Source organism: Lepidochelys kempii, chromosome 8 (assembly GCF_965140285.1).
Source record: "Lepidochelys kempii isolate rLepKem1 chromosome 8, rLepKem1.hap1, whole genome shotgun sequence".
NCBI lineage: Eukaryota > Metazoa > Chordata > Testudines > Cheloniidae > Lepidochelys > Lepidochelys kempii.
Window position 1 is genome coordinate 87,023,217 of NC_136387.1, and position 24,048 is coordinate 87,047,264.

At 42.5% G+C, this 24,048-nt stretch overlaps 1 protein-coding gene across 4 annotated transcripts in view; it reads right to left on the reverse strand.

Annotated features, from left to right (window-relative positions):
* SRSF11 (serine and arginine rich splicing factor 11) overlaps positions 1 to 24,048 on the reverse strand; it is a 49,071-nt gene that overhangs the window by 15,692 nt on the left and 9,331 nt on the right. For all 4 annotated transcript variants that reach the window (XR_012160447.2, XR_012160446.2, XM_073357358.2 and 1 more), the window contains exons 2-7: positions 13,171 to 13,304; positions 9,059 to 9,168; positions 7,445 to 7,537; positions 6,615 to 6,664; positions 4,948 to 5,075; positions 4,250 to 4,331 (exon numbers count right to left, since the gene is read on the reverse strand). Coding sequence is in view for 2 of the 4 variants with exons in the window: in XM_073357358.2 (XP_073213459.1) it covers positions 4,250 to 4,331; positions 4,948 to 5,075; positions 6,615 to 6,664; positions 7,445 to 7,537; positions 9,059 to 9,168; positions 13,171 to 13,304 (597 nt within the window). In the remaining 2 variants the exon portion in view is untranslated. The remainder of the gene's footprint in view (positions 1 to 4,249; positions 4,332 to 4,947; positions 5,076 to 6,614; positions 6,665 to 7,444; positions 7,538 to 9,058; positions 9,169 to 13,170; positions 13,305 to 24,048) is intronic.

Consider the following 24,048-nt stretch of genomic DNA (forward strand, 5'->3'; position numbering starts at 1 on the left):
CCACCCTAAGGAACAGGAGCATGGCAGTTACATGTTTCAGATGATCTTCACACAAGTCTGACTACAGATTACGATGTCATCCAGGTATGCAGCAGCATGTTATGGGGCTGGAAGACCTGGTCCATTAACCTTCTGAATGTGGCTGGGGGGGTCATGGAATCCAAACAGCAAATCAAGAATTGAAAAGAAGCCAAAAGGGGAAGCAAGGCTGTTTTTCCCCCAGGTCTCAGGCATGAGGGTAATGTACTCCACCTCATCTAGCCAGTCAAGAATTAGTCAACACATGGCAGAGGGTAGGCATCAACTTTCAATATGTTGACTTTCCTGAAATCTACGCAAAAGCAAGTGGTCCTAACTGGCTTAGGGACCAGCGTTATTGGGCTCTCCAGTCAGTAAACAGCTCAATTATTCTCAGCACTAGCACTGTGAAGCAGGAGCGTCAGTTAGTTTCTCTCATCCTCTCGGGATGATGGGGTTGTAGATTTTCTTGGACAAGTGTTCTGGTTCAGTCTGGACGTGATGAGTGATCAGATGAGTTCATCTGGGCTGCACAGAAAACACAGTGGAGAAGGCAGCAGTGATCAACTGGTGGGGCTGGACCCTCTGTTCTGGAGTGACATTGCTCCTGATTTTGATCATCCCAACCCTCAAGACTGCAGTGGCCTGTGGGACTAATTTGGTCTCCAGTGGGTAAGGGCTATGAACAAGGCTTTCCATAGCATTAAAAGATTCATGGGGTAAACTTTGAATTTCTGTCTGTCTGTTGCTGGATCTCATAATTCACAGGCTCCACTTGTTGTATCACCTCATAAGGCCCCTGACAGCAGCTTTGATTCCACACAAATTTGGAAATAACAAGAGAACTTGATCCTCAGGGTGAAACACCTGGGAGGTGGATCCCTTTATGACAGGATGCTTCCTGTGTGATCTGGGCACCTAGGAGGTTCTTGCTGGCAAATGAGCCTAGAACTTCAGGCTTCTCCTGAAGGCTAAGAACACACTGTACCACAATGTCAAACTGAGGTGACCGTTTTTCCCACATTTGCTGAATGAGATCCAAAACCCCTCATGATTGTCTCCCACATAATAGCTCAAATGTTAGGAAGCCAGTGGAGGATTGTGGCACTTCACTTGGTCCCAGTGGCAGATATCCATAGCTATGAACCTTCTCAGCATATTCTTTAGCAACCTGTTAAAGTGTTCCATTAGCCCATCTCTGTGGGAACAGTGGACAGACATTCAGAGAGTCTTCATTTTCACAACTGACATTCTTGCTTCATCGTCTGGGAAATGAGGTTTGTACACAAGTCCATTATAATTTCCCATAGAACCCAAACCCAGGCAAAGATCTTCAAAAGTTCAGAAGCAGCTACTCTGGTATTTATGGAGCACACAAGTATGAGCTTCAGGATACCAGGTGGCATAGTCTACAAGCACCAGAATGTACTGGTAGCTTGCAGCATAGTTACGGAGCCAACTATGTCCATTCCAATACATTCAAAGGGTATGTTCATGGGTGGGAGGGAAACCACTGTCCAGAGTGTTGTGAGCTGGCACACAAAGCACAAAAGCTGGGGAAGTCCATATACACTAAAGGCCAAAAAGCCCAGGCTAGAATTCGAGACAGTGTTTTCTCCATCCCAAGGTGCCCATGAAGGATCTGGTGTGGACCAGCCATATAACCTCCCTCTGGTAGGATCTGGGCACCAGAAGCTGGTTTTCTCATTTCCTTGGTCTGGTAGTCTCTCTCAAGGTGAAGTAGGCGGTTGGCCTTCTCTCAAAATGAGGGAAGCTTCATCTTGTCAAGGTTCCACCAATTCCTCACCGACAACCACCACTTGGGTATAGGGTCAGCTCAGGATGTCATCAGCTTTCCATTCTTCAAGGAGTTTGAAAATTTTGTTATGATCTCATACTCGAGGGAAGAAAGGGTCTCCAAGTTGGGATAATACTGGGCCTCACTCTGTTTGGCTGTTGCCAATTTGCGTGAAAGTTCCTGCTGCTAGAGAAGAGACATCTCCCACACCAGGTTCACTAGGGTATGTGGAATTGGGGAGACTTGTTGCTCAGAAAAAGGTCCCAAAGATTCCTTCATCAGATCCCTGCAATATTCCCAATCTCAGCCATTAACTGAATAGGCAAGGGATGGGGCCAGGCCAACCATTATGCTTCCCCACAATTAGGTTACCTTGGACGCAAGGGTAGGGTTTCATGTCCCTGTGTACATATTGTAGAAGGAGAGTTCCCCAGGGTGATCCAGGATTTGGGACCACCAAGATCAACATCAGGATTGAGAATATGCTGAGTCCAAAAGATCACCCTTATGGGGGTGATCAACTTCATAAGACTTTGATCATCAAGCATGGGCTCCTGCTATCCATATATGCAGAAAGCTGCGATCTTGGGAACACTGCCCAGGACAGCCACGTTTTGGGCTTTGATGCTGTGATCAGCACCCCCTGGGGTCCCTGAAAAGTCTCCTCTGAGTAGGGTCCCCCTATTTCAGTTTCCATGGTTGTTCCCTTCTTAAGGCCAGGCAGGTTGGTGGTTTCTTGAACTGGGACCCAGGTCAACAGCCCCAGACCTTTGGTCCAGGCTATCCAACGTCCCTGCAACACACAGGACCCTACCTCATGTGTCCTGGTGAGGGGTCAGCAGGGTGGAACCCCTGCCAAGATGTCAGCCTCTGTAGCCAGCTCTCTCATTCGCCTGTGCTCATCCCTTGGCTCCAGCAGGCCTGTAGCAGATCATCATCATGGGGATCTTGGTTGTCAGATAGTACTCCATGAGGCAAAGGGTGTCAGTCATTGCCTCAGGTTGAAGCTGTAGGATCCAGTCCTTTCCCTCGGGGGAGGGAGTGGAGAAGGGGAGTATCTGGGTGAACTGTTTGAATAAAATTCTCTCTACCACCAAGGTTCATGTCTTCATCTGAGGTCTGAGCCATCTCCAACACAAATCTCATAGCTTTTGGGCAACTGGGGGGGGGGGGGGGGAAAGCCATGCTCTCAGAGGATACTACTCCTCCAGGAAGTGTCAGAACATCTCTTCTGAGACATCCAGAGCATTGTGAATGGCCACTTTGACCTGTCCATAATCTCAGGCAGTAAAAAGTCTAAAGTACATAAACCATTTGCACTCTCCCAGTTAAGTATAGGGCAAGCAAATCTGCCTGCTGTTCAAGGGGCCAACGAGCTGCTGTGACTACCTGTTCAAAGATTTTGAGGAACGCCTTGGTGTCACTATTAGGCCCTATCTTTGTTCCTGACAGGAACAGGATCTGCCATTAGGTCTAGGCCTGCTGGTACCACTGTAGTGGCTGGCTGTATTAGGGTGACCAATTGTTGTACCAGCTGCTGCTGTTGGGCTGCTAGATCATGGATTAACTGCTCCCGCTGGTTGGCCATTTGCTGGAAAAGTTGCTGTTGAGCATTCTGCTCAGCCATTCACTTCAGCAGCTAATCCATATGCATCCAGCTACAGGGGCTGGTGGCATTTGTTTAGGGTCCCTCCTTTTTTAAGGTTTGACCAGCTCCCTTCCACAGGAAGAAGGTCATTGCCTGCATTCTCCATCAAATCCATACAGCATGGAAGGAGCAGCACCCTCCTGGAGACCTTCTAGACACCATAACACAGCCACCGGGGGGGGGGGGGGGGGGGGGAAGGGGGGAAGAGGAGCTGCTCACTCCTGGTCTAACTGCTCCTCTCCAGTGTCTGTCCTACTACAGCTCTGTAGGCAAAGCTCCCTTCAGGTGGAGCTCTGTCCCTCCTTCCTGACCAACTAGCCCCCAACTGAGCCAGGCTCTCTCCTTTTATTCCCCCTGCAGGTTTAGCATTGGCTAAAGGTATAGCAGGGCGAGGCTAGATGAGACCATAGGCTCTCCTTAACCCTTTTTCTGCTCGTGTGGGACATCTGCTCCACCACACAGGGTGCAAAATAAAAATGTTTCAGTGGACACTCTTAAGGCTCCGAGCAAGTTGTCAGTGCAACTCTTGGTGCTGTAAAGTACAGGACTGTCTGTGCTACAATGTCACTTTCCAATCCACGTTCCCAAGCTCTCTACATGGCTTTACTCACTGTCATACTCTGCACTGGTCCTGGTAGTCAACTTAACACCACTAAACAGATTTGCTTTTTTCTCTATTTGTACCTAACAGCCGGTATTGCCAAGCTTAACGTTTTAAACGGAATTTTGAAGGAACTGTGTAAGGCACTTATTTCTGTTAATATTTATGGAGTGAGAAATCTAACCTGTGCCTAGAAGTAGAAGGAGTTCTCCTCCTTCTTGATCGTGATCTTGATCTTGAATGCCTTCGTTTTTCATCTTTTTTATCTGAAATTACGAAGGGGAAACATTAGTACAAAGGTAGAAGTGGTATCTATCTTTAAGACCACCCATAAAAGGAAGTAAGCGTGTGTTTGCACCCTCTTCAGACATCATAAAGAAGCAAAAGAAAGCTTGAAAAGTTGTTTTTTGGTGGTGGTGGTGGTGTTTTTGTTTTAAGTATCAGAAATTCAGGTCTGGTCTAGCCTGTTCTTGGAAGATGCTTTGGAGAACTAGTAGACTATGATATAACATGAAACTTGATTTAGAGGGGAAGTAATTTTTATTCATACTAGTGAAAAAAAATTCACACCTGCTCAACTCAAGCATTTAGCTGTGGGAAGAAAAACGTATGTTAAAGTTTCAGCATTCCCACCCCAATTAATTAATTAATCAATCAATCCCCAATTAAATCATCCGAGCCAGGGCTTTGTCAAGCCTGACCTTAAAAACTTCCAAGGAAGGAGATTCTACCACCTCCCTAGGTAACTCATTCCAGTGTTTCACCACCCTCCTAGTGAAAAAGGAAAGTATGAAAACTATGTTTTACAGTGTATAAGCCCTTTTTAGCGGCTATACCGCCAAAAATGGTGTTTAACCAAATATTTAAAAGTAGTTCAATTACCTGGCTCTATGGCTGCAGAAATCAGTGATTGTGCTTCTCTTACTCTTTTCATAGCTTCCTCTATTTCTTTACTGGAGGTATCAGATTTCAGACTTGGTGAGACAAGACCTGCAGCTACATGGTTCAACCTGGAACAAGCCATTAAGTGAAGTGAAAATGAAATTTCAGATTGAAAAAAACTGACTTTTTAAACGAATACTGACCTAGACTGGGCAGACTGCAACTTGCTTGGAAGTAAGGGGTACTGCTCTTTGATTAGCCCAAGAAGGAGATTGCAGCTCTGAGTCAAACTCCCTCCTGGTCTTGCCATTGCTTGGGGGAAAGAGTGTCATGTGCACCCTCCAGCCTATCTGACTGAACCCACCAAAACCACACCATCACACACAGGGCAGCGGGAGCCATGCTCGGTGGCCACATCTCTGTGCATAGGACAACGAGCCAGGCACCATGACCACACCACTGCACACAGGGCAATGTGAGCCATGCACCATGACCACACCATCACACACTGGGCAGCATGAGCATGCCCAGCGATCACCATGAGATGGTCAAGTTCAGGATCCTGACAAAAGGAAGAAAGGAGAGCAGCAGAATATGGACCCTGGACTTCAGAAAAGCAGACTTTGACTCCCTCAGGGAACTGATGGACAGGACCTCTGGGAGGCTAAGATGAGGGGGTAAGGAGGCCAGAAGACTGGCTGTATTTTAAAGAAGCCTTATTGAGGGCACAGGAACAAATCATCCCGATGCGCAGAAAGAACAGTAAATATGGCAGGCGACCAGCTTGGCTTAACAGAGAAATCTACGGTGGGCTTAAACACAAAAAGGATGCTTACAAGTAGTGAAAACTTGGACAGATGACTAGGGAGGAGTATAAAAATATTGCTTGACATGCAGGGGTGTAATCAAGAAGACCAAAGCACAACTGGAGATGAAGTGTATTCTGATGTAACTACATTGCTCCTTCCCCTACTCACAGGGGTGGGCAGGGAAGAAATGGAAAGAGGTTGGATAGACATCTTATGTAGCAAGCTCCACAAATCTGCTCTGTGCTGGAAGCAGTGATACAGGGTACGAGGACATGGGACAGCTTACATCCTCTTATTGCTTTGGCCCAGGGTATCACTATTGAGCCCACAAGTAGTAAGGGGTCCATTTATTGTCTTGTATAGATACCAGTTACCAATGTTACCCCTCAAATATTTTTGAAAAGGCAGAAATTTTTATTCTGATCGGCTTAAAGGGTAAATCCTTAGAGGAGAAAGTAAACTAATTCAGATTGATGCGACCTGCAGAACACAAGATTCCGTTTTAACTTTGTTTTCAGAAGTCAACTTGTTTCTGTGCAAGGTGTACTTGCTTGTACCTAATGGTTTAAAAGGATTAAAGTGACTGCACCACAAGTTTCTTTACATAAAGGGCATGGAGTAATGAAAAAACTGAATTCCTCTCGCCACCAAACTAGGAGAAACACAGTCTTTGATGCCTAGTGCTACGGTGAACCAACTCCCCACCCCAGGTGGCTTCCACAGGAAGCTAGTTTCTTCCAGTCTTTATCTGGCCAGGTGTGGGAAATGGGTCAGTATTGAGTGACATGAAACATTACCCTCAAGATTAAGTGCACGCCAATATAAACCTAAATACTGAAAGCTATCACTTGCACTTACTTTGGATCCACTGTGCTCATAAGCTTTAATAGCTGATCTGCTGCAAGAGACTGTGAAGAGACATTTTAAAACATGTTGAAAAGCATGAAATTTGCTTTAACACATTGACAGGTTAACCAAGCCTGAATACACATGGAATATAGCTAAAAACAAGAGCACAAAGTGCTTACAGTTGAGAAATGCAGAGACAACACAAAGAAACAGGGACTAGGGTTCAGTGGTTTCTTTAACCTTCTACTTCTGGGGGGTGGGTGGGTGTGTGTGTTGTTACAGACATACTTGCAGACAGATATTTTGAAATAAATTACCAAAATAATTGAAAATGGCATGATTATACAGTGTTATTTTGACAAATAAAATTTGCAGAACTTTAAAATATTCTGTGCAGAATTTTTAGGCACAGAATTCCCCCAGGAGCCTGACCTACACCATTTGAATGCTGGTGTTCCAAGTCTTCAGTTGGAATCAACCACAGGGTTTTAGAGACAGTAATTCTTTAGTATATATTATCTCAAGTGTCAGGATTAAATTAGAAAAGAAGCAAGACTGCAAAAGGATTTTTAAGTTGTACTATGAAACTGCTAGGCCCATAAACAAATGTACTGTATCATATGAAAAATAGGATTAATTTCTAAAAATTATTGGAACTTAAAACTATGCCCAATTTGGTCCCTTGCTATAACAGTATTTTTTTAGCACTGGTTCAGGAATAAATATAGCAAGTCCTGGACCTTCAGTCGGTCAATTAATATACTGGTGGATCACAATCTACTGACCACAGTCTAAAAGTCTGCCAAAGCTGGGAAAAAAATAAAAAGTCACTTACATACCTGAGAGTTTAAGTTTGCTCCAGGAAGCCCAAGAGCAGCTAGGGCAGGATCAAGAGCAGGAGCTCCCAAAGCAGCTAAAGGAACAGCACCAATCTATAACACACAGATGATAAATTAAAAAACAGGCATTGACACAGTACAGTCCCTTTAACACTACCACATCACCTCCTAATTTAAACCCAATCTAGCAATCATGTACATTAATATACCCTTTAGCAAAAGTGCCAGTAAGACCACTTCGCCTCTCCTACTTATGTATTTGCAAACTGAAACATATAGAAGTAATACTATTGGAATTTTAGGGGGAAAAAAAGATTGCCTCCCACTCCCTTGGGCTGGGTGGGTGGGAGGGAAACAACCACCAACCAAAAAGACTTTGTCATTATATTCCACACAAACAACTTAAAATGACTTTTTTTTTTTTTTTAAAAAGTGACTAAAAATATCACTATGTTTATTGCTTCACTTTCTATAGCAAGTATGCTTAGATTACAATTAAAAAGGCAATTTTAACAGCCAGACTACAAACTCTACCAGGATTCTTTCCGTAGCATTCATCATGCCTAATAAAAGGCTCTGAAGGTAATATTATACCTTCAGAAATACCTGTGCAAACTGACTGACCAGATGTAAGCCATTAGAATTTAGTAAACAACTGCAGATGCTAAAAAGGAACAGAATCCATCTCACTATTTTAGTTGCAGTGGGTCTGCAATGCTAGCCAAAGTAAAAGGCAGTTTTAAAAATACACAACCCCTCCCTCCCCCCCATTTTTCTCACTGAAGTGAGCAATTATGACTGAATACACACAGAAAACAGATCTGCATAGTAAGTATGTACCTTCCCTCCCCCTTTAAAGGCATACAAGGATACTCAAACAGATTCTATGAAAACAATAATGGAATTCTGAAACATGCCTACTGAATATATATACACCCAACTCCCACTGAAAGTCAATGGAAGCTGGGCACCTAACTCCTTTAGATGCTTTTAAAAATCCATACCGGCCATTATAGTTTCTGAGACAGCCTAAATAATCATATAAGAAAATCTATTAAATAAATTCCAAAGTAAAGCGCATTTCAGATTGGCACAATTGAAGTTAAGGATCTGTGTACAATATACACATTTTCAAGAATGTATACAGTCCATCTTAAGACAAACTAACCCTTCAAACAATAACTGTATTTAAAGCCAGTTCTGGACCAAGTTATTTAATGGTTTTAATATAAAGAGATAGAACTGAGAACTTGCCCCAACAGAAGTCTGATAAAATCTTCTGAATAATTTAATCCCAAACTCTTCTTCCCCATGGTTAGGAGTCACCAAAGAACTTATACAGGCTACTAGAAGCACTAATTAAATTTCTGAGCATGCTTGTAAAAACCCAGTCTCCACACTAACGACCTACCATTGTTATACCATACAGTTCATCATGGTACAACTGATTTGCAGTGTGGTTACAGTGTTTAACTAAACCACTACAATGATCAATACAAAGTCAAATCTCTTCTTGCCATCCAAGCCTATTTGCCCAAGTGCATTAATATAGTAGATTAAGATCTAGCAAAATATGTACAGTATTCCTTTCACTCCAAGCAAATGAAAACCTACCTGAGAAAGTGGGTTGGGAGTAGGCAGGAGACCACCTCCAGGCAGCAGACCTGCCACAGCATTAGCTGGTGCCAAAAGAGATAAAGCCTTAGTCTCATCAGGAATAATTCCTGCAGAGAAACAGCCTTGCATTAGAATATATTCTCTCTCAAGGTCAGAAAACACACAAATACACCCAGAAAATGTCTCCCTGATACACCACCTGAGTTTGTTGAAAGTACTTATGTTGGCTAAAATATAAAGCTTGATTTCTATTAATATTTATCATTAAATTTTATGTCAGAATGAAACTTCAATGTGTGAAATTTGACTGTTCCTTTTTCTCTACAAATGGTTAAGTTTCTAGCGTAAAAAATAGCACAATACACACTACTTTTTTGTTAACACTGCCAAGATTTCATCACCTGTACTCGATTTTTAAGTCATGAACCAAACGTAAGCAAGCACAGTCGGTTCTCCAGGGGTGTGCTCTCAACTTTCAAAAGCTGTTTTATGAACAACGACTCGTGTCGGCTGCTTCACTATAAAGCACACAGAAAAATCAAGATACACAAGACAAAAAAAGTTTGATTTAGGGGTTAATAATATGGTACAGTTCACTATGATTTTTTACACCTACCATACAAATTTTGTAAAAATTAAGAGACGGTAAGGAAATATTTTGTTGAATAAAGCGTAGGGCTTTTGCTGACTCGTCAAATGAATATGAAAGTGTCTGCAGATCTCCAAATACACGCTCTGTGTGTATATACAATATATTGTGGCACATTCCTTACCTGTCCAGTAAAATGCATATGTTCCATTATGTGCCACACTTACTGTACCAAGAATGCTGCTACATATTGCCATTTCAGAAAAAACTTCTGGCCCAAACTCTTGTAGCCAACTAAGACAAGTGTGGCTGATTTTACTGCCTATTCTGCACACAGAACAATCTTATTAAGGGTCCTACTACGAAACAAATATGTATGTAGGTAATTTTTATTCTATCCAACAGCAAAAGCCCTATACAGATGGATTAATCTGTTAATGTGCCCAAGCCCCCAAAATGAGAGTTCAATAAGACAATTTTACTATATATTTGCAAATACCAGTAGTGTTTCTGTAATACATATTGAGAAACTGCATCTCATCATAAAACATACAATATGTACAGGGCACTTAAGAGAAACTGGATAAGCTGCAGAAGAAAACTGTTGGGTGGTATTTTCAGCAGGGCCTGGTATATAGTTCAGGCTGAACCAGGGAAAAGAACTGTAAAACACAACAACAAAAAAGAAAAACCACTGTTAAATAAAGGTAATGGTTCCTTCCACCTATACTGAGAAGTGCCGATAATATAAACAAATGTATAATACACAGCAGTGTTATCTTGCTTGTGTCATTGAGCGGTCATCAATTTAGATACCAAAAGTTATGGGGGGGGGGGGGGAGAAAGGTCATTTAGATATAGGGCATTAATGCATCAATATATTAACATACCTATAGAGATTAGGGGTAATTTTGCATGCAAAATTATGTCTCAGAGGATATTATAAATTATATCTACACATACTTCAAATTAGTGCAAATACAACATTTCTGGCATCTAAATACAACTCCTCTGACTTATCTTGAGACACCTCAGAAGATCTGCATCCATTAAAAAAAAAGTCATGCATCTGATCCTCTTTTTTTTTTTTTTTTAAAGTATTTAGAAATAAATAAAACTACAATTTAAAAAAAAGCAATGAGGCCCCTCACCAGTTAATTTTCATGCGGCAAAGTTTTTTTTTACTGCTGCTTTGTTAGAACCAAGAAATACTGCTTGAATGTGTAGAAATGAAAGAAAAAGAAACAGACAAAAGAAACAAATATTAACCAAAGAACCTAAATAACCCCCCAACCATCTTTAATATTAAAATTCCTTCCAAATCTAGGAATATCACAGTGAAAATTAAAATTAATACTATGCCTTACCGTAGACTTTGTGTATAGGTCTAAAACACAAAGCAACAGCCAACACCAAAAATATCAGTAAAAGCTAAAACTGGACTGTGATTGTGATATAGGGGACTATTATCTGTGCAGTGTAATAATTAACATTTACTTTAGTGATGGACAACATTAATACAGAATATCACAATAGAAATTATAGAGTATTGGGCTCCAGTTCAGCAGACTACTTAAGCATGTGCCTAGCTATAAGCACGTAAGTAGTCTTGCTGACTTCAAATACCTTCCTATACTGTGCTTAAGTACCTTGTTGAATTGGGGCCCTACTGATAAATATAAAGAGAAAACTCTGTATTCCAAGTATAAAAGCAAACATTTTATTACAAAAATAAGGGACTTAAATTTAACTTGAAAACAGCAGACTCTGTACTGTGATATGCCATATCATGTCCAAAATTCTGAATCTCCAGAACCACACACAAGATGCCGCTCATCCCACAAGAAACTCCTTGTTCAAAATAGGCCCAATAAAATGCTAGTATTGGTTTAACTTGTAACGTATCATCTTTAGCACATTCAGAACTGAAACTATTGGGCAGATTTCTCTAAATGCCAAGTTTATCCACCATCAAGCAAATCCGTCAGTCATACTGACAGAGAACCACATTACCCATCAGTAATTCAAATGTTGAGTTTAAAGTTCTTAAACAAGGGCCTCTGAAATATTTAAATGCTATTGACAGAGATACTGTTATTATAGCATGACTTAATAATGTATAAATAAGAATAAGGAAGAAATTCCTTAAGATTCACTTTTTGCCCAGATTAATGTAAACCAAAGCAACTACTTAGAAAGTGTTCTGTATTTTGAAAAATGACTCAATTACAGATCATGCTACAAATTTTAAAGTAATTAAGTCTTAAATGTTTAATTTCTTTTAAAATTTTTCTTTTAACAAGAACCTATGACTGCTCACCAGCCATGGAAGACAGCTGATAGAATTAAATTGCCTTGTCAAAAGTCTGAACAACACAGGCCTTATCTTAAATTTGTTACTGTAATATGACTTAATCCGCAGAGATTTTACTCTATTTCAAAAGGATTTTAAGTAAAAAAAATTTAAGAATAAACCAATAATCAGTATATTTGAAATAAATTACTTCTAAAGCCTAGTAAAGTTTAATGAGACTTCTGTAAGAAGTGTTGTCTTCTCAACACATTGTTTTAAAACAAGTTCCAAAAAACCTGCTCACGGTCTTTTAAATTACTGTAACACCCTATAATGTTAAAAAAAAAAAAAAAAAGAAGAAGAAGAAGAGATAATGTAGTTAACAAGTGGTTACACCAGGAAAACACTTGGGGACTTGAGTGCTTGCTGGCCTTTAGTTAATGTCTAGAATCCCCTGTAGCTGCAGAGGACCCACTGTGTTTCAGTCATCTGGAAGGGCTTTGCATTTGCCTTCTCCACTACAAAAATCACACACACAAATAACAGAGAGAAGAGTTTATTATTCAGTGAAATTCTATAAAATATAGCAAGCCTGAACAAGAAAATTTGGAATAAAATCTAATACCCAGTGCCCATTTGGCACCTCTTGGAAGATCTCACTTTCATCTTAAAGCATAATCATTCAAACCCTTGGTATACTGGAATTTACAGGGAGGGTGAATGTTTTTTCAGAGAAGTTGTCAACTAAACGAAGTAGCAAAGACACTGCAAAATAACTGCTAATCCACTCCCCCATTCACTCTCAAAGAGGGAGAAAAAACTTGCATGAGGAAATTATATAAAAATACATATCCTGAATAATTCATCTTTAAGGCAATGTTTCTTATGCATACAAGTCAGCATTTTTAAGTCTGGTTAGAAACATGTCTTAGGGACTTTGATGAATTAAGAGCATAATTTTCATATAATTCTGCTTAAAAACATTCGCACCTTAAATGTAAGATTTTCTTATATAAAAGATTAACAGGAAAACTTCCAGCTTTCATCGGGTGTCAACAGAAAAACAAAAATTTGCTTTAATGAAAGACCTAATGACAGCGTACCAAGGGTTTCAAAACGTTAATATCTTAGATATTTTACAGGTTACTAAACCTCACTCTACTGAACTATACTGGGGTAGACTGCCATCTTATGACGACTTCATAGGTCATTAAACAATTCACAAACCTTCTGCATATGGTACGACTATCAACGCTCTGTCAACGAACACAGTGTTTGTCAGATGCTGGGCCACAACTGCCGAGTCAGGATCATGGAACTTTACAAAACAGACCCGTGATGAAACAGGCAAAGGAGAATCACTAAAGGAAAAAAAAAAAATAGTAGTATTAGATACAAACTTAACAAAAAAAATCAGACAAATTCATTAAAAACACTTAAACATTTGCAATCTGTTCACTGTATTAAGTCTAATGACTATGTATCTGAATATAGAGCACAAGTGTTGCAGTGTGGTTTGAATTTTGTATCAGTTCTTACCATTAAGCTTTCATTAACAAGGATGATTGATAAGAATGTGTACATAAGAATGAAATGATACTGAATGAAGTTGCTTTGCCGTGATCACCAGAGATCTAACTACAGGATAGGAAATTAATTTTATTCCCCATTTACAAGAGATAAATAAATGCTAATTCTACCACACACACAATCTTCTCTAAATTAGCCAGTTATCTGAATACAAACTGGTAACTATGATTCAGGAGAGTGATCCAGTGGGTAAGATGTGAAAGGGCAGTGGTGGCAGCGGCAAGAGAAAAAAAGGTATATGCCCCCACAGAAACTCCAAACATAGCAATTTCTACACCCCTCTGCTTTTGGTCCAAAATAATTTTTGAAGTTATATTAAGCACAGAGTAATGATTAAAATAGCACTTTCATTTAGCTATTCACACATTTTCAATAGGTTTATCTTTTAGGCTAAAGTTTATCATGCGTTTCCTTATGACTAACTTCCAAAATGCACAAAAAGCATGAAGTTCAAATTTGAAGCTGGGCACATTATACGCAGATAACTAGGATTTGCAACAACATAGGACCAGAAATAGATCAAACAGAAAGTCAAGAAATTAAGGTGACAGGCAATGGATTTTAAATCTCACCAATTGCATCAAGAGTTTTTGAACTCTTATGTAGTGAACTTGAAGGAGACTAGAATGTCCCTTATAGGGCAGATCCAGGTCCATGTCTATGCCACAGTTCACCTGCAGCAACTGTTGGTGGAGCTGCAATTAAAGCTGAATGACTACCCAAGGGAAATACACATTGGGACCATGTAAAACTGTTTGTTGCAGGATCCTAGGGAGGGTGAAGAACCCTGGAATTTCTGGTAGAGAGTGAGAAGATCTTTTCCATTCCTCCGTGACAAAAGGCGAAGAGTTGAAGGTTGTAAGGGACATCAACTTCAAGGTGTCCAAAGAGCATGTGTAAAGGTTTGGAATTTGTTTTTTCATTTACCCTGGTAGGAGTGGAGTTTTCATTTACGCAGAGGAATAAACTATCCAGCCAGTGAGGGAGTCTGAGGCAGCAGCCACACTTGCATGGTAGATGAGGCAAGACCCCTATCGATGTTGGGGACAACTCCCCACAAATTAAAAATATCTTGCAGTTCTGAGCAGTAGAAACACTGTGGCTGAAAAATAATCTATCAAATGAAGATTGTCTTCATTCAGATACCTACAAACATGGAGCATATTTTACCTGTTCACAATAGATTACTGGCTTCTAATTAGTATCCTGGTGCAATTCAAAGTGTTTGAATTAATCTATAAAGGGTTCATAATTTGGATTTTATGTTTTCAAAACAGGGTGGCTAAAAATAAATGTTAATTTTCTTTAAAACTTCCGATTCCTTTATTTAAAAAAATAAATACAATAAACCTATTTAAAAGTACGATAACTTATGTCAAAGCCTTCATTTACTATAATCTAAAAATCATTTAAATTAAATTAAAAAAAAAAGCAGCATCTTTGAAAGTCAAATCACTACACTGGTAGAAGTCACTGGCTAAGCACTAGAAACCAGAATTTGTTGAAGTGTTAAATCCAGCTTCTAACAGCAGTAACCTCTTCTGCAGGTGCAAAGAGACTATTTTCTCATTTTAGTTCATTCAACTAGTTCAGTTCAATAACTAGTTCATTTAAAGCTAAGAAACTGATTGTGAGTTGAAAAAGCAGGACAGCTTGTTTCCCCCTTCCATCTATGAATAAAAACTAAGTAAGAGAGAATGACACTTCTTAGTTCTACAATCTTGAAGGCCATGGTGACCAGAAAGAAATCAATAACTAGAGACAACAACACTTCCTTTGTTTAATAAATCAGTTTGTTTTAAATGCAAAACATGTTGCGATAAACTTTTGTTATATATCCAGCACACTTAAGCTAGTTTTATTTAACTAATAAAAAAAATTTAGAATGCGTTTTTTGTGCATTTTTCCAAATAGAACTCGACAAATCAAAGGTAAAATGTCAATCTAGTAAATAAGTAATGCATCATTCACCATTTTCGACATATGTTAAGGTATACAACTACTTAAATGAATGTGTATACAGTTATGCTCCTGGTTAGCAAAGAGAAGCACCAAATTTAGTATAAAGGCTAAATTTAGTTGCAAGTCAACATGTAATGGTTACTAGCCAGTGAGAATCAACTTCTCTTTCGGAAAATAAGTGCAAATACAAAACAAGATTAAAATAGATTTAAATAAAGGTTTCCTGCTTCATGATGCAAACAGATTAAAATCAGTGATTTAAAGCAATCTACACTGATCAGAAAGTACTACTTCTTATCTTACTTCATATTTGTCTGACCAACTGAAATCTTGAATGCAAGATCCCAATCTAACAAAGCAAAGTCTAACCTTCAAGACCTGAGACTCTGCTACATCAGGCTTCATATCCTTATGTACATGAAAGGACCAGAACAGCAACCAAAAAGACTGAACAGTACTTAGACTTTCATATTTTAACAGTATTAACATCTTAGCTTAATATTTCTCTTAGATCTTGGTTTGCCTATGTAGCTTGGCCTTAAGTACCTGAGCCTTGACAGAATCTAACAAGCAATAATATCATCACAATTAAGTAGGTTTTAAGACAAAGCCATTCCAGGGTTGCTTTTGACCGCATTCCTCTTTTGAGCAGGTCATCTTAGCGGTTCTGCAATGTCATTTCTTCAGTAGTGTCTGCTATTCTCACTCTAATTTTGCCAAGAAGTGGTTCTGGCACTTTCTTCAGCAGCATTTACCTTTCCGGTGCACTGACTTTTGATCAGGAACTTACTAAGCTGAAAAATCATAAGAACTGTACATACTACTATTCCAAATGTAAATTCTGTAATTCTCAATACCACTGAATCCTTAGTCAAACCCAAAGACTTAGATAAGTTACAAAACTGATGCTGCTTAGTTTAAACAGAATTGGTAGAACTGTATAAAGAAAGCAAATAATTCCTGCTGCAAGAAAATGCAGAACGCCATGTCATAAAGACTTAAACATGTTACATTTTAAACAAATCTCCATCATTTTTTTAACCCGTTTCCGAAAAAGATTCTTCGATGGAGACAGAATCTGTTTACACAAATATATGTCCTCTCATCAACCTACCCATTTTACCTGATTCATGTCAATAGTTTGATTCCATATATGACATCACACAGGCAATACAAACACTAAAGCTTTGATACCCCTCAATGACTGGCTAGCACATGGTAATTTAATGAAATTTTAGTAAATTATTAGATTGGTAGCAGCCAACAGTTAATTTCAAATCCATGTTCAATCACACCGATTTCTGCAACTCATCTAATGAAGCTAAAATTTTCTCAACTTGGTCACTGCCTCAAGGCACCTTTTTTTTTTTTTTTTAAAAAAAAACATTTGGGTAAACAGTAATGCCTAAAATTAGAGTGAAAAGTACATATTTTTCCTCTAAAACTTTAAAATGGATCTACACTCAACAGTGCAGAAAACTGAAGTTTGCTACAGAAGATCATCCTCAATAAGTGCTTTTTATTGGTCAAGTGAATATAGATTTATTTCAATGTGATATGAGCCTTTTGACACTGAATGGTGTTTTTCACTAAAGTTATAATTGTTCCACTAGGAAAATATGTTGCATATGCCATGTAGCTATTCTAACTGCAAACTCAATTTTAGTTCCCCATCCCTCTTGCCCATCACTATAGTATCTAAATACACTTAACTGCTGAAAGAGAAAAACCAGCAGCACACAATTCAGAAGCAGGACCCTTTGCGGCAAATTGCCTCAAAAAGATTAAACAGTGTGGCTATTCAGCATATTCCATTAAGGACTGATTGGATAAAAATGGCTTATTGCACCCTTAAGGTAGTAAGTGTAGTTCTGACAGGATCAGATTTCAGAGGTGAGCACCTGACACACAATGCTTTGTCCCCAATTCTTTCCACGCTTCATCATGAGGTATCTAGCCTAAGTATTCCCCTCCAAGTAGTTTGTCTAAGATGCCGAGAACATAGGCCATTTATGGCTTTGTAGGTCATTTATTTTGCCCAAAAGTGAATTAGCAGATTGTGAAGAGTATGAAACACTAAGCCCTGCTCTACACTAGGACTTTAGGTCAAATTTAGCAGCATTAAATTGATGTAAACCTGCACCCGTCCACACGATGAAGCCCTTTATTTCGACTTAAAGGGCTCTTAAAATTGATTTCCTTATTCCACCCCAAGTGGATTAGCGCTTAAATCGGCCTTGCCGGCTCGAATTTGGGGTACTGTGGACACAATTTGATGGTATTGGCCTCCGGGAGCTATCCCAGAGCGCTCCATTGTGACCGCTCTGGACAGTACTCTCAACTCAGATGCACTGGCAGGTAGACAGGAAAAGAACCGTGAACTTTTGAATCTCATTTCCTGTTTGGCCAGCGTGGCAAGCTGCAGGTGACCATGCAGAGCTCATCAGCAGAGATGACCATGATGGAGTCCCAGAATCGCAAAAGAGCTCCAGCATGGACCGAACGGGAGGTATGGGATCTGATCGCTGTTCGGGGAGAGGAATCCATGCTATCAGAACTCCGTTCGTTTTCGAAATGCCAAAACCTTTGTGAAAATCTCCCAGGGCATGAAGGACAGAGGCCATAACAGGGACCCGAAGCAGTGCCGCGTGAAACTGAAGGAGCTGAGGCAAGCCTACCAGAAAACCAGAGAGGCGAACGGCCGCTCCGGGTCAGAGCCCCAAACATGCCGCTTCTATGATGAGCTGTATGCCATTTTAGGGGGTTCAGTCACCACTACCCCAGCCGTGTTGTTTGACTCCTTCAATGGAGATGGAGGCAATACGGAAGCAGGTTTTGGGGACGAAGAAGAACATGATGATGATGATGAGGTTGTAGATAGCTCACAGCAAGCAAGAGGAGAAACCGGTTTTCCCGACAGCCAGGAACTGTTTCTCACCCTGGACCTGGAGCCAGTACCCCCCGAACCCACCCAAGGCTGCCTCCTGGACCCAGCAGGCGGAGAAGGGACCTCTGGTGAGCGTACCTTTTAAAATACTATACATGGTTTAAAAGCAAGCATGTGAAAGGATTACTTTGCCCTGGCATTCGCGGTTCTCCTAGATGTAGTCCTAAAGCCTTTGCAAAAGGTTTCTGGGGAGGGCAGCCTTATTGCGTCCTTCATGGTAGGACACTATACCACTCCAGGCCAGTAACACGTACTTGGGAACCATTGTAGAACAAAGCATTGCAGTGTATGTTTGCTGGCATTCAAACAACATCCATTCTTTATCTCTCTGCGTTATCCTCAGGAAAGTGAGATATAATTCATGGTCACCTGGTTGAAATAGAGTGCTTTTCTTCAGGGGACACTCAGAGAAGCCCATTCCTGCTGGGCTGTTTGCCTGTGGCTAAACAGAAATGTTCCCCGCTGTTAGCCACAGGGAGGGGGGAAGGTTAAGGGGGTAGCCACGCGGTGGGAGGAGGCAAAATGCGACCTTGTAACGAAAGCACATGTGCTATGTATGTAATGTTAACAGCAAGGTTTACCATGAAAGAGTGTAGCCACTGTTTTATAAAATGTGTCTTTTTAAATACTGCTGTCCCTTTTTTTTCCTCCACTAGCTGCACGTGTTTCAATGATCACAGGATCTTCTCCTTCCCCGAGGCTAGTGAAGCTTAGAAAGAAAAAAAACAAAAAAAACAAAAATGCACTCGAGATGAAATGTTCTCCGAGCTCATGCTGTCCTCCCACACTGACAGAGCACAGACGAATGCGTGGAGGCAAATAATGTCAGAGTGCAGAAAAGCACAAAATGACCGGGACGAGAGGTGGCGGGCTAAAGAGAGTAAGTGGCGGGCTGAAAAGAGGGCTGAAGCTCAAATGTGGCGGCAGCGTGATGAGAGGAGGCAGGATTCAATGCTGAGGCTGCTGGAGGACCAAACCAGTATGCTCCAGTGCATGGTTGAGCTGCAGCAAAGGCAGCTGGAGCACAGACTGCCACTGCAGCCCCTGTGTAACCAACCGCCCTCCTCCCCAAGTTCCATAGCCTCCACACCCAGACGCCCAAGAACGCGGTGGGGGGGCCTCCGGCCAACCAGCCACTCCACCACAGAGGATTGCCCCCCAAAAAAGAAGGCTGTCATTCAATAAATTTTAAAGTTGTAAACTTTTAAAGTGCTGTGTGGCATTTTCCTTCCCTCCTCCACCACCCCTCCTGGGCTACCTTGGTAGTCATCCCCCTATTTGTGTGATGAATGAATAAAGAATGCATGAATGTGAAGCAACAATTACTTTATTGCCTCTGCAAGCGGTGATTGAAGGGAGGAGGGGCGGGTGGTTAGCTTACAGGGAAGTAGAGTGAACCAAGGGGCAGGGGGTTTCATCAAGGAGAAACAAACAGAACTGTCACACCGTAGCCTGGCCAGTCATGAAACTGGTTTTCAAAGCTTCTCTGATGCGTACCGCGCCCTCCTGTGCTCTTCTAACCGCCCTGGTATCTGGCTGCGCGTAACCAGCAGCCAGGCGATTTGCCTCAACCTCCCACCCCGCCATAAACGTCTCCCCCTTACTCTCACAGATATTGTGGAGCACAAAGCAAGCAGTAATAACAGTGGGAATATTGGTTTCGCTGAGGTCTAAGCGAGTCAGTAAACTGCACCAGTGCGCCTTTAAATGTCCAAATGCACATTCTACCACCATTCTGCACTTGCTCAGCCTGTAGTTGAACAGCTCCTGACTACTGTCCAGGCTGCCTGTGTACGGCTTCATGAGCCATGGCATTAAGGGGTAGGCTGGGTCCCCAAGGATACATATAGGCATTTCAACATCCCCAACAGTTATTTTCTAGTCTGGGAATAAAGTCCCTTCCTGCAGCTTTTGAAACAGACCAGAGTTCCTGAAGATGCGAGCATCATGTACCTTTCCCGGCCATCCCACGTTGGTGAAACGTCCTTTGTGATCCACCAGAGCTTGCAGCACTATCAAAAAGTACCCTTTGCGGTTTATGTACTCGGCGGCTTGGTGCTCCGGTGCCAAGATAGGGATATGGGTTTCGTCTATGGCCCCACCACAGTTAGGGAATCCCATTGCAGCAAAGCCATCCACTATGACCTGCACATTTCCCAGGGTCACTACCCTTGATAGCAGCAGATCTTTGATTGCGTGGGCTACTTGCATCACAGCAGCCCCAACAGTAGATTTGCCCACTCCAAATTGATTCCCAACTGACCGGTAGCTGTCTAGCGTTGCAAGCTTCCACAGGGCTATCGCCACTCGCTTCTCAACTGTGAGGGCTGCTCTCATCTTGGTATTCATGCGTCTCAGGGCAGGGGAAAGCAAGTCACAAAGTTCTATGAAAGTGCCCTTACGCATGCGAAAGTTTCGCAGCCACTGGGAATCGTCCCAGACCTGCAACACTATGCGGTCCCACCAGTCTGTGCTTGTTTCCCGAGCCCAGAATCGGCATTCCACAGCATGAACCTGCCCCATTAGCACCATGATGCATGCATTGGCAGGGCCCATGCTTTCAGAGAAATCTGTGTCCATGTCCTGATCACTCACGCGACCGCGCTGACGTCGCCTCCTCGCTTGGTATCGCTTTGCCAGGTTCTGGTGCTGCATATACCGCCAGATAATGCGTGTGGTGTTTAATGTGCTCCTAATTGCCAAAGCGAGCTGAGCGGCCTCCATGCTTGCCTTGGTATGGCGTCCGCACAGAAAAAAGGCACGGAACGATTGTCTGCCGTTGCTCTGACGGAGGGAGGGGCGACTGACGACACGGCTTACAGGGTTGGCTTCAGGGAGCTAAAATCAACAAAGGGAGTGCCTTTACATCAAGGAGTATTTCAGGCAGGACTTCACGGAGGGTTCCAATAAGAAATGGTGCACCTAAGTTATTGTTCTTATTGGAACAAGGAGTTTAGTCTGGCCTCTGATTGATACATGGCTAGATTTACCTCGCTGCACCTTCTCTGTGAGTGACTGCAGTGTGACCTAGAGGAATGAGTCCCTTAGACGGGGGAGGCGGCAAATGAGTACAAAACAAATCTGGTCTATTTCTTGTTTTGATCCACTCCATCTATCTTTTACATATTTGGCTGGCAGCAGACTGTGCAGAAGGACTGCATGCCATCCACATCTCATGGCTGCTCGGCAGAAAATGGTACAGTACGACTGCTAGCCATCCTCATCTCTTGCCTGCCTGGCAGAAGATGATACAGTACGACTGCTAGCAGTCCGTATCGCCTGCCTGCTCACCATAAGACGGTTCAATAGGACTGACTGCAGGACTAAAGAGAATGACCTGGTCAAGTCACTCCAAATTTAGTCCCTGCGCCCATGTCTGTTCAGGCGCTCCCAGCCGACGTGGCCAGGAGCACCTCAGACATGACGATGACGGCTACCAGTCGTACTGTACCGTCTGCTGCCACAAGGCAAGGGGGTTGCTGCTACTGTGTAGCAATGCCGTACCGCGTCTGCCAGCACCCAGGAGACATAGGGTGACGGTTACCTGAGCGGGCTCCATGCTTGCTGTGGTATGGCGTCTGCACAGGTAACTCAGGAAAAAAGGCGCGAAACGATTGTCTGCCCTTGCTTTCACGGAGGGAGGGAGGGAACGGGGGCCCGACGATATGTACCCAGAACCACCCACGACAATGTTTTAGCCCCATCAGGCATTGGGATCTCAACCCAGAATTCCAATGGGCAGCGGAGACCGCGGGAACTGTGGGATAGCTACCCACAGTGCAACGCTCCGGAAGTCAACTCTAGCCTCGGTACTGTGGAAGCGCTCCGCCGAGTTAATGCACTTAATGCACTTAGAGCATTTTCTGTGGGGACACACACATTCGAATATATAAAACCGATTTCTGAAAAACCGACTTCTATAAATTCGACCTTATTCCGTAGTGTAGACATACCCTAAGATTCTTGCTAGTTTACCCCACCTGAAAGGGGTGGTATGTTTTGGCCCTCAAGTGACTGAGATATGACAAGATCTGCATCTGAGCCCTGGTTTACACGATGAGTTTAGGTCAAATTTAGCAGCGTTAGGTTGATTTAACCCTTCACCCGTCCACATGACCAAGCCTGTTTTGTCGACTTAAAGGGCTCCTAAAATCGATTTCTGTACTCCTCCCCGGCAAGGGGAGTAGTGCTAAAATCGACCTCCCTGGGTCGAATACGGGGTAGCATGGACGCAATTCGACAGTATTGGCCTCCGGGAGCTATCCCAGAGTGCTCCATTGTGACTGCTCTGGACAGCACTCTCAAGTCAGTTGCACTGGCCAGGTAGACAGGAAAAGCCCCGGGGAACTTTTGAATTTCATTTCCTGTTTGGCCAGTATGGCGAGCTGATCAGCACAGGTGACCATGGAGTCCCAGAATCGCAAAAGAGCTCCAGCATGGACCGAACAGGAGGTACTGGATCTGATCGCTGTATGGGGAGAAGAATCCGTGCAGGCAGAACTTCGTTCCAAAAGACAAAACGCCAATATATTTGCCAAAATCTCCAAGGGCATGATGGATAGAAGCTACAACAGGGACACACAGCAGTGCTGCATGAAAGTTAAGGAGCTGAGGCAAGCCTACCAAAAAACAAAGAATGCGAACGGTTGCTGCAGGTCAGAACCCCTTACATGCCGCTTCTATGATGAGCTGCATGCAATTCTAGGGGGGAACCCCTACCACTTCCCCACCACTGTCCGTGGACACCTGCAAGGGGGAGTCTCATGCAACAGGGATGAGGATTTTGTGGATGAGGAAGATGAGGAGGAAAAGGTTGAGGATAGCGCACAGCAGGCAAGCGGAGAATCCCTTGTCTCCGGCAGCCAGGAACTGTTCATCACCCTGGAGCCAATACCCTCCCAAGGTGGGCTCCCGGACCATGAAGCCAGAGAAGGCACCTCAGGTGAGTGTACCTTTGTAAACATAATACAGGGTTTAAAAGCAAGTGATGTTTAATGATTAATTTGCCCTGAAGACTTGGGATGCATTCACAGCCAGTATAGCTACTGGAAAAGTCTGTTAAGTCTGGGGATGGAGCAGAAATCATCCAGGGATATCTCCATGAAGCTCTCCTGGAGGTACTGTCTGTGTTAGTGTCAGGAGAGTGATATCATTCATGGTCACCTGATTGAAATATGGGAAATTTGTTTAAGGGGACATTCAGAGGTGCCCGTTCCTGCTGGACTGTTTGCCTTTGGCTGAAATCATCTCCGTTGTTAGCCACGCGGTGGGGGGAGGCCAGTTCATGCTGAGCTGTTCATGTTTGGCTGACAGTGATCTTCCCTGATACTAGCCGCGCAGTGTGTGAGTGGGGGGGGGGGGGGGAGGCGAAGCGATCATCCCAGAGAATTGGGGTGGGGGTTGGGTTGTGCTCCACATTCACCCTAAAACCACAGCCCCTCCTTATAAATGGTCAACCCAACAGGCTTTGCTTGGTATGGGAAAGGAGGACGCTGCTGTTTGAAACCATTCCCACGTTATGAAGGTTGAAGAAGCCGAAACCCTTTGCCTTACCATGGCTGCCTGCAAGCCGAAAGTGTGTGATGTCTCACACCAAACCGGCAGGC